The sequence below is a fragment of the Takifugu flavidus genome, chromosome 5, assembly GCF_003711565.1.
Source record: "Takifugu flavidus isolate HTHZ2018 chromosome 5, ASM371156v2, whole genome shotgun sequence".
In the NCBI taxonomy this organism is placed as follows: Eukaryota; Metazoa; Chordata; class Actinopteri; order Tetraodontiformes; family Tetraodontidae; genus Takifugu; species Takifugu flavidus.
Window position 1 is genome coordinate 18,142,936 of NC_079524.1, and position 10,718 is coordinate 18,153,653.

General features: G+C 48.9%; 1 protein-coding gene across 6 annotated transcripts; it reads left to right on the top strand.

Moving 5' to 3' along the window:
* The first annotated feature begins 2,257 nt into the window (after positions 1-2,257).
* On the top strand, positions 2,258-9,279 carry carnmt1 (carnosine N-methyltransferase 1). 6 transcript variants are annotated; one of them, XM_057033604.1, is made up of 9 exons: positions 2,258-2,432; positions 3,536-3,731; positions 4,109-4,275; positions 4,380-4,547; positions 4,680-4,870; positions 5,511-5,624; positions 5,853-5,956; positions 6,034-6,193; positions 9,139-9,279. In XM_057033604.1, the coding sequence occupies exons 1-9, from the start codon at positions 2,296-2,298 to the stop codon at positions 9,141-9,143; spliced, it is 1,242 nt and encodes a 413-aa protein (XP_056889584.1). In that variant the 5' UTR covers positions 2,258-2,295; the 3' UTR covers positions 9,144-9,279. The 6 variants fall into 6 exon arrangements, with proteins under 6 accessions (XP_056889584.1, XP_056889587.1, XP_056889582.1 ...); XM_057033607.1 differs by having other exon boundaries at positions 4,380-4,520; positions 4,680-4,858; XM_057033602.1 differs by having other exon boundaries at positions 2,274-2,459.
* The last annotated feature ends 1,439 nt before the right edge of the window (positions 9,280-10,718 follow it).

The window sequence follows — 10,718 nt, forward strand, 5'->3', positions numbered from 1 at the left end:
CTGTCTTAACTCCTTCATCCTGTCTTCATATCCTTCATAATGTATTATCCGCTTCATACTTCATCTCCTTCACCTGTCTTCATTACCTTCATAATGTATTAATACTCATTCGTACTGTCTTAATATAATTCATCTGTCTAATCTCCTTCATACTTAATCTAATTCATCATAATCATTCATCTCTCTGCTTCCTGTCTTATATCTTTTCATCCTTAATACCTCATCTCTTCTGCGTCCTGTCTTCATCTCTTCATACTGTCTTATATCCTTCATCCTTCATCTCCTTCATCCTGTCTTCATCTCCTTCATCCTGTCTTCATCTAATCATCTGTGGTGTGTTTAGGTGTGTGTGGGTGTGGATGTGTGTGTGTGTGTGTAGTGTGTTTGTTGTGTGTGGGTGGGTGGTGTTGTAGTGGGTGTGTGTGTGTGTGTGGGTGTGGATGTGTGTGTGTGTGAGTGTGTTTTGGGGTGGGGGGTGGGTGTGTGTGTGGTAGTGTGTTTGTGGTGTGTGTGTGTAGTGTGTTTGTGTGTGTGGGTGGGTGTGTGTGTGTGTGTGTGTAGTGTGTTGTGTGTTGGTGTGGGTGGTGGGGGTGTGTGTGTGTGTGTGGAGGGATCACATCTCTGGCCTGGCTGGGAGCGGCTGGGTCCCCCGGAGGTGTGATGGAAGTGGCGGGGGGGGGGGGGGGGGGGGGGGGGGGGGGGGGGGGGGGTGTTGGGCCCTCCTGAAGCTGCTGCCACCACGACCCGGATCCGGATAAGCGGGAGAGAAAACGAAACGAAACGAAAGATATACTTTTGCAGCGGGATATGTGTTCCTGAGTGCCCAAGTTTTTCCTCTTGGTGCTTATTTATATATATTGTGTAAACTACTGCACCATCCTGGGGGAGATGAGGAAGATGAAGAGGAGGAAGGTCAGCAGCGATTATAGCTGCAGTTGCTGACAGACTTAAATAAGATTAACAGAATGGATGAGTTACTGTCTCCCTCTAGTGGACAGTAAGGGGCACTACAGCCAGTGGTCAATTATAATAATATGATAATTTTCTGTGCTGTTTCACATTCCATCCACCTTTAAATGTGTTGGTGGGGCTTTCATGTCTTTGTGGCATGTCATCGGTGTTTTAACTTTAAGGTTAAAGCTAATACACTGCTTTCCAAGCTACTACGCAAATTACATTCTTCTAGATAACTAAATAGTTGATACAAACAACAGCAGTTGAATGTTACTGAACAAAACTCGCAATAATCTTTTTTACATCCTTTTTTTAAATAGAGACGTGGTGGTGCTTGTATCCTCCTGTTTGCAGGTCTCTGAAGGCCCAGTCTGGGTCACCACATGTTTTGAGATGATCCTGTTCCTTCTTCCTGCCTTGGGTTGTGGTGGCTGGCTACTCTTTAGCCCCGTTAGGTTCTGATTCCACCCAACTTGTGTTCCAGTGGGTGGTGAGAGTCCAATGGGAGGTGCTGATCTGTGTGGGGGGGTTCTGTGGACCTCGATGCTGAGCTTTGTGTCCATCTTAACTGCACCGTCCAGGAAGGCCAGATGAATGTGACGTAATCATCTGTGTGGTTGAGAACGCCTTCAGTTCTCTTGTTAGAATCTTGACCCAGGTGTCGTCACCATATCTGAACCAGTGGCTTGGCCCGGTTCCTGTGAAGGATGTCGGGCTCGGGTTTCAACCTTCTCCCAGTATACTGTAGACTGGCAACTATGGGAGATACTGGTGAGCACCTCCTCCTGGACCAGACCCTGTTTTATTCCCAACACCCCCTCGAGACCTGAGCGTCAGGACGTTGCCACTCAAACTTTGCCCCCTGGTGCTTGTGGAGATGCTCCCACTCCACCCAAGATTGACTCCGTCTGTCCTGAGCAGCACGTGATGGCTGAAGGGGGCAACAGTGGAGACGAGACAAAGGGAATGGTGTGGTCTAAGGGCACACCCCAGGCTAAGTTCCCCCAGACGGGAGGCGGTGTGGACATCCCAGGGCCAGTGTCGGAGCTCCAGCCCTCCAAGGCTCCCAGAGACTGCCCACAGCCTGTAAGTGTTAGCCAGATCCACACTTGTTGTCTCAGTTGTCTTTGGCCTGACAACATTTTCCACATTGTGTCCTTTTGAGTCATTTAAATAGATAAAGCTAAATGTCCAGCAGGTGGCAGCGCCACTTTGCTCAGTGTAACGCTATTGTGGAACGGCGGGGGGCGCTAACGAGCCTCGTGGGGTCTGAGCAGCTTGATATGACAGAGCGAAGAAGTAAGCCGCGTCCTGATTGGTCAGTTCTGAAGCGGGCCAGACATGGCTGACGGTACCGGCGAGGCAGCGGCCAAAAGATCCTATTTTCACAAAGAAAGAATAAAGTGCAGTCCCGAGGAGGAGGCCAGGCTGGAAAGAGAACATTTCTGGAGAATAATCGATGCTTTTTCTTATTACAGGTATCGAATCTTCCATTATAATCCAAGGTAGACAACGTAGGCGGAGGAGAGGAGGCGATGCAGTTTGAGCTAAACTGGTCCATTATTAGTAGACGAAGCATCGATTCATTCCGTTAAATTGGTTTATATTTAACCTGCTTCCTGCAGTATTAAGTGGCTATTCATTAGTTCTTATAATGGCTCTCTCAGTTGATTGAACCAGTTACATGGTGAACATGAGGTCGGTGGAAAGTCTTTAGCTTAGAAAAACCTCCTGGGCTTCTTTTAGATGTTGCGGGACTAAAGTGTGTAATCTTTCCGGCCCGACTAACTTGTGCTTTAACCTTTGTTCTCCAAAGACTTTCAGTCCAGTGGAGTCTCGTTTGAAGACTGTACATTTATATTCCCGCTCTGCACTTTAAAAGTGGAGCCCCCAAGGAAGCACAGCGAAGTGTCCTTGTTAGGAAGGAGAAGTTGGCAGGAAGCGATGCACAGCGAAGTGTCCTTGTTAGGAAGGAGAAGTTGTCAGGAAGCGATGCACAGTGAAGTGTCCTTGTTAGGAAGGAGAAGTTGGCAGGAAGCGATGCACAGCGAAGTGTCCTTGTTAGGAAGGAGAAGTTGGCAGGAAGCGATGCACAGCGAAGTGTCCTTGTAGGAAGGAGAAGTTGGCAGGAAGCGATGCACAGCGAAGTGTCCTTGTTAGGAAGGAGAAGTTGGCAGGAAGCGATGCACAGCGAAGTGTCCTTGTTAGGAAGGAGAAGTTGGCAGGAAGCGATGCACAGCGAAGTGTCCTTGTTAGGAAGGAGAAGTTGGCAGGAAGCGATGCACAGCGAAGTGTCCTTGTTAGGAAGGAGAAGTTGGCAGGAAGCGAAGCACAGCGAAGTGTCCTTGTTAGGAAGGAGAAGTTGGCAGGAAGCGTCTCCACAGGCAGGTTCTGCTTGTCCCTCCACTCTGATGATGGAGAAACATTTAAGCTTCGGGTTATGCAGCATTTACTGTAAGGAATACAGTTGGGAAGGAGGTCAGAAGGGATCATGAGAATGCATCTTCATGTTTAATCCCACAGTCCCGATAGAGGGGAGGTGAGCGCTCTACTGAAGCCGTTTGTGGTCCGTTTTTGCCAGGGTCCACGTCCAGGAGCAGGTCAGACGTGCCGAGCATCAGTATGAAAGTCTACCACAGAAGCACCGCAAGTTGTTGCCCAACGTTCTGGCCCACCTGGCCCAGATCAGCAGGTGTGCCGAGAAGAACCAGGAGCTGCTGCAGGCCATCGTTCACAACAGCCTCCACATGTTTGAGAACATCGAGTACGGCCAGAGGGTGAGGCCTCTTTTGGGACCATTGGAATGAACTGAATATTTCATATTTCATATTGTTGTATGTTTCTAAGCGGTGAAGCACCAGGACCCGTATTTTCAGCTCTTCACTTTTGCCAGCTAGAGTTCCAGTTCCAGCTCTTCTTTTGTTCTAGTTTCTCATAATTTTACCAGAAATTTCCAATTTTATATTGACGTTAGTGATTTGTAACTTTTCCCCCAGAACCTCATCAAACAGTCAGATCCAGAACATCACTGATTTCAGTTTTAGCTAATAATCCGATTACATTGAAGCCAATAATAAGTAAATAGACGGCACATAAAAGAACTTTTGCCGGTTCCTCGTGGGTGATTTAAGGAGAGCTCTTGATGTGACTTCAGTTGGATCTACAGAAGATTCGGCCCTCGTCCACCTTTGACATGGATAAGCTGAAGTCTACAATCAAACAGTTTGTCAGGGACTGGAGCGAGGACGGCCGGGCGGAGAGGGATTCCTGCTACCGGCCCATCATCCAGGAGATCCAGCGGCTCTTCCCCAGGCACCAGTGGTAGGAATCTGTCTCCGTCTGCGTACGGATGCGGGCCTGTTACTATGGCTACCATCACTAGGCAGAAGGCTGATGTGTGCCTTTCCTCCCTTTTATTGTGCCAGTGACGTGTCGAAGGTGAGCGTGCTGGTTCCGGGTGCTGGCCTTGGCCGCCTTGCCTGGGAGATAGCTCGGCTGGGGTACATGTGCCAGGGCAACGAATGGAGCTTCTTCATGCTTTTTTCTTCAAACTTTGTTCTCAATAGGTACAGAAGATGGTTTTCAAGCTACAAGTATGTCTGTGCTGTGTCTGTGGACTTCTCTGTAAATGACACTTCATTCTTCTAGAAGGTCATCCGAGAGGCTTAACTCTGCCCTCCCCCCCTCCCTCCCCCTGTCTCAACGCGTGGTGTCTGTCCACTCAGGTGTGACCAGGTGAACTCGCTCACCCTGTACCCCTGGATCCACCAGTTTAGCAACAACAAGAAGTCCTCGGACCAGACGAGGCCAGTTAGCTTCCCTGACGTCAACCCTCAGAGTCTCCCCCCAAATGCAGACTTCTCCATGGCAGCAGGAGACTTTGTGGAAGTCTACAGCGAGTCAAGTCAGTGCAGGCGTCAGTGTCCAGCCTAAAATGGGTCATTTATAGCAGATAGATGACAAATGTGCCTCAACACCTCCACCAAACAGGTCAGAGGACAGATGGCGGGTTAGCGAAACGGCTCAATACGCTGAGAACAGCTTTTACTGATATTCTCAGCAAATGTTGACCTTTGATCTTCTAAAAAACAGAGCCTCGGCGCTTTGATCGTACAATGTTATGGAACCTTGAATTATTACTGCCCAAACATTGTAGGGGTTCTGTGGAAACGAGCTGTTTGGTGGACTGTGCTGTTGTTTTCTAGGTCTATTCTAAAATGTTTTATTAGTGAAATTAAAAAGCTACAGCCATCAGTTACCAGCGCTGCTTTATAATATGACAAAGAGCTGAAAACATCAGGACCCGATGCCATTGCTCAACTTTAAAGCCTTTTGATGCATTTGCATCTTTTTAAACGACAGAGCGTCCCCTGATGGCTGCACGTACCACTACATCCTTACATTTTTGCCAAAAAAAAGGTGTTTGGGGTTTTTTTGCCCTCTAAAATATGAACCGTATCAACTGTAGGAAGAGATTTCCCATGTAGGCAACAACTGCTGTCAGTTTTCATGCCAGGCTGAGATTTAATGAGTGTGCTGCTGTTTGTTTCTGTCAGATTCTTGGGACTGTGTGACGACCTGCTTCTTTATTGACACTGCTCATAATGTCATTGAGTATGTGGAAACCATCTGGAAAATTCTTAAACCGGGTGGCGTGTGGATCAACTTAGGTGGGTCAGTTTGTTAAAAACATACTCGACTGATATGAATGAATGGGAAGTGTATCTTTAAACTAACAGGATTTAATGTGGGCTGTCCTCTCCTTTCTCCTTAACATGAGACCTTTTCCAGGGCAGAAACATCTTTGTATTTGGAAGAAGTGGAATGATGGAGCACACAAACAAAAACAAACGTTTTCTCTAACTAATAAGCTAAATGTGACTTTGATGTTCCTTCAGGTCCACTCTTGTACCACTTTGAGAACATGGCCAATGAGCTGTCAGTGGAACTGAGCTATGAAGAGATCAGAACCGCCGTCAGCACCATTGGCTTTCACATCGAGGTAAGGCGGAGTAATGTGGGCCGCTGGCTCCAGCTCTTCACACGTCCTGTAATGAGAAAACTGTCTTCCTGTTGAAGGTGGAGAAGGAGTCGGTCCAGACCACTTACACAGAGAACCCGCGCTCCATGCTGAGGTACGTCTATGACTGCGTCTTCTTTGTGGCCCGGAAACCAGCGGACGTGTACTATCACAGCCCAGAAGACATCCAGCCTGCGGTGAAGTCGCCACGGCGAGACGGTGAGGGCACGCAGACGTGACAGGACGCCACCAACATGTGTTGGAGAGACTCGGACTGGGACTGGGACTGGGGGGGGAGGAGGTGCGGCTTCAGCCGCACATTTTACATTCGAGATTTTAGGCTCCTGCTGACTTTTAATAAGTGCCAAATAACCACTTTTAGAATATGGCCGGTCACCACATCAACGGGTCTTTGTGGTGAAGTTACTTCTTGTGTTTAGAACCTCCTGAAAGAAAGCCATCCAGGAGAGATGGCTGGAAGTGTCTTGTGTGTGAAGTGCTTGGATGTGTTTGACCTTGCTTCAGCGACCTTGACTCCCTTAAATGTGCTGCTTATTGTAACTAATCATGTTGGAATTTAGGAGGAACTAACTGCCCCGATCCACTTTGTGTCTAGCTGATCTTGATCCAGTCTTTCAGGGCATCTGGAAGCTTTTTTTGTCTTTTTTTTTGCTCCAGTTTTTTTAAACTTGGACTAAATGTAGGGAAACGTTCCTCTTTGATCCTCTGACCTGCTGTGGTTGGTGCTTGTGTTTGGACGTGTCTGCTATCACAAACGGACCCCCAGGAAGCTGCTGATGGGTGCTGAGCTTCATGGTTTTACCACACCAGCGGCCCAAACCCTTAGCAGCCATTTATCCCCGACGGCTGGACACCTGTGGACTCTGGTGTGTTAATCACCAGCAGTTCATTCATCACAACCTGGAGAGTTCACAGAGCTGTGAGAGGGGATTCAAGGTGCCATCCCAGCTGGAATCTGCAGGTCCTGGTGGCCTGACAGCAGACTGAGAGGTGTTGCTCTCCACCCTGACTAAGACCTGCTACACTCCTCTAACATCCCAGTGGGAGCTGATTACCGGCTCTGAACCCTCCAGCTTGGGCGGCTCATTTCTAGATGATTACTGGCCATCGGTGCTCGGTACACACCAAAGTCATGTGATCATGTGCTGATGACGACATGAGTCTTGGTTTGAGATTGTCGCTTTGTGCCTCGTGCACACTCATCATGGGAGACACACGGAGAACTACGGACGATGCAGCTGTGAAGTTACATGTGATGCAGCCGTGAAGTTACAGGTGATGGTGCCGTACTGCCGATTTCCAGGCACGCTTGGAGAAAGCCCGTCATGAATTAAAACAAAAGAATCCTCCCTGTGCCATCTTTCTGTGTAAATACTCATGTTCCAACATTAATATTCAGGTGCAGCCTATATGTGTACAAAGGTGATATTTAGTGTATATTCATGTGGCCCAACAGTCAGAAAATGATGGTCGTCCACCTTAAGTACGCTGGCGCTACAACCTCCATCTCTGGCCAAGGGTTCGACTTTGCTCCATCTATGGAGACTTTGTTTTCTCAGGTATTCAACAAGGATGCCCCCTGGGCTCCCTGCATCTCTTGGATTCCCTACATCTCATGGATTCCCTGCCTATGGCCAAAGAAGCTAGGGCTTTAGGATTTGGTCTCAGGTCTTCCTCTAAATCTCCTCCATTGTGATCTGCTCCCTGTGACCAGAATCATCCTTAACATCTTGGTCTAAGACGTTTAAAACTCAAAAATTCTCCTGTCAAGGAGTCAGATACTAGTTGATGAAATGTGAGCAGTTATTTGGACCGTAAAGAGGCAGTTTAAAGGCTGGTTCGGCCAGGCTATTCTTACTGCACCATAGCCTTAGCAACACTAAGCTAATCTGGTCAAAATGAAACTGGGAGCGAGTCCCAGAGACTTGCATATCATTTAAACTGGCTTTTAACATTTTAATCACTAATTGCAACTGAAAATGTTTTTTAATCTGAACTTTGGCAGGTTTATTTCCCCCAGGCTCGACCTCTGGAACATTCTGGAACTCTTCGTCACTGTTGATTTCTCTCGTGTTCTCAGCTGGGTGGGATGTTGCCGAGTTTTGTTCAACTGTCAATAAAGGTTTTTTTAAAAAAAAAAGAAAAAAAAAAAGCGGTGGGCGGGATGCGCCATTTTCAACGTGCCCGCCACCGGAAAGGGGCGGGGCCGCGCGCCGGTGCTGTCCTCTGATTGGCTGAGCACACTTCCGCGTATTGTTTCTGCCATTTCTTGTGTTGCGCCGTTCAAGCAGCAAATGGATGTGAAAGCCGCACGTGAGCGCGTCCAGGGCTCGGACCCGGTGCGACCAGAACCCGGGCAGAAGTAGCGGGATGGCGAAGCGACGACCCGAGCACCTTCTCTGCCTCCACCCCCCCTCCAAAAGACTCTGCCGCGCACGGCGCCCTGGTGACACGCAGGTGGGAAGCTGGTCCGCGACCGGAGGCGTGGATTCGCCGTCCCTCCTGGCGGTACCGGGCAGCCGGTCCAGGAAGAGGGGTTACTCCTGGGAGAACCCAGATGAGCGAACCCAAGAAGAAGCGTCGCTTGTTTTGACGGAGCGGACCTCGGGATGTTGCAGCACCAACGATGCTCCTTCATGCTCCAGTAAACGACCTCGTTCACACACTGTTAGTCCTAAAACACGCGACAAAGTAAGTAATTGAAGGCAACACGCGCCTGCCGAGCGTGTAGTGGTGTCACGTGGTGTCCGGCCACGAGACGGCGCCATTTAGCCTCAGGAGCTGCAGCTTGCGTCCCCAAAATGTGCGAAATACACGAATAGCATCCCCAAAGGCCCAATACCATTAAATGAGAAGAAATGGAGATGTTAAAGATGAACTGAATATACTCCACTAACTGGTGCGGTGATCAGGCTGGACCAGAAACGACCTTTGACCTGGCGCTACAGTCTTCAGAAGCTAGCTGAATAGAACAGGTTCCCCAGCAAGGCTCCTGGGGTCGTTGTGAGAGAATGTTGATAGAAATAAAGAGGATGTAGGCATGGCAACTTTATACATGCACGCATGAGGTGAACCGGCGTGAGTCCTACTGTTGTGATCACCGTGGTTCCACTCGTGAGTCCACTCTGTCTTTGTCAACTCAGGCTGACGACGACGGCAGCACCGAGGACTGCAGCTACAACTCCTTCCAGTTCTGGAGAAGCCCACTGGCAGCTCCAGACCTGTCGCTGCTGGAGGAGCTCCGGTCCCAGGAGGAAGGCTCATCAAAAGTCAAAGACTCGCCTGATGCGATGGAGACGTGATGAGCAGGTGTTTCACAGGCCTCGCACCAACGGGGGGCGGGTGACGTGGGCTCAGGGGTGAAATGGACACACTGGAAGGAACATGTTGGTGTTATCTCAGTTTTAATTGAATAACATGATGGATGTGGAAGAGTTGAGTGTTTTCATGTGGGTCAATAAAGGGCTGAAACGGACTCTTGTCATGGTGGACCAGCTCCCAGCCTCAGAAGGCCTTTTAGATTTGGGCCGCTCTTTCCAACACTTCTTCTTTGTGAATGTATCTTTATTTCCACCAGTTTTGAAGGCAGTTTGCACAAAGTTTTATCTTTTTATTTGTTCTCATCATTTAGTTGAGTTGAGCTTGTTCTGATTTAAATACAAACCCAGTTGAAGCTGCGAATCATCGTTCAGGGGCACAGAGACGAAGTCACGAAGCCAAGTGGATGTTGGAACGTCTCCAAGGATTCATCTCTGACTGCCTTCAGAGGGAAACCAGCACAAGAACTGAGCATTGTTTTCAACCCTTAAGGTGAAAGCTTCAGGTTGTGAGGACGTTCGTGTGTTTCAGGGTTTAGGGTTAACCCTGACCCTGACCCTAACTCTGACCCTGATCCTAACCCTGACCATAACCCTAAACCCTAACCCTAACTCTGACTCTGACCCTGACCCTAACTCTGACCCTGATCCTAACCCTGACCATAACCCTAACCCTGACCCTAACTCTGACCCTGATCCTAACCCTGACCATAACCCTAACCCTGACCCTGACCCTAACTCTGACCCTGATCCTAACCCTGACCATAACCCTAAACCTTAACCCTGACCCTGACCCTAACCCTAAACCCTGACCCTAACCTGACCCTGATCCTAACCCTGACCATAACCCTAAACCCTAACCCTGACCTGACCCTAACCCTAACTCTGACCCTGACCCTAACCCTCTAACCCTAACCCTAACCCTAACCCTGACCCTGATCCTAACCCTGACCATAACCCTGACCCTGATCCTAACCCTGACCCTGACCATAACCCTGACCCTGACTCTGACCCTGATCCTAACCCTGACCATAACCCTAACCCTAACCCTCTAACCCTGAACCTAACCCTCTAACCCTCTAACCCTAACCCTCTAACCATGATCCTAACCCTGACCATAACCCTAAACCCTGATCCTAACCCTGACCATAACCCTAAACCCTAACCCTAACCCTAAACCCTAACCCTCTAACCCTAACCCTAACCCTAACCCTCTAACCCTAACCCTCTAACCATGATCCTAACCCTGACCCTAACCCTAAACCCTAACCCTCTAACCCTAAACCCTAACCCTCTAACCCTGACCCTGACCCTGAACCTAACCCTCTAACCCTAACCCTGGCCCTAACCCTAAACCCTAACCCTAACCCTGACCATAACCCTAAACCCTAACCCTCTAACCCTAA

Coding starts and splice junctions, on each gene's coding strand:
- carnmt1 (XM_057033602.1), top strand. CDS start 2,296: ATGGCTGACGGTACCGGCGAGGCAGCGGCCAAAAGATCCTATTTTCAC. Junction 4,276..4,379: donor CTCTTCCCCAGGCACCAGTG/GTAGGAATCTGT, acceptor TTATTGTGCCAG/TGACGTGTCGAAGGTGAGCG. Junction 5,957..6,033: donor CCATTGGCTTTCACATCGAG/GTAAGGCGGAGT, acceptor TTCCTGTTGAAG/GTGGAGAAGGAGTCGGTCCA.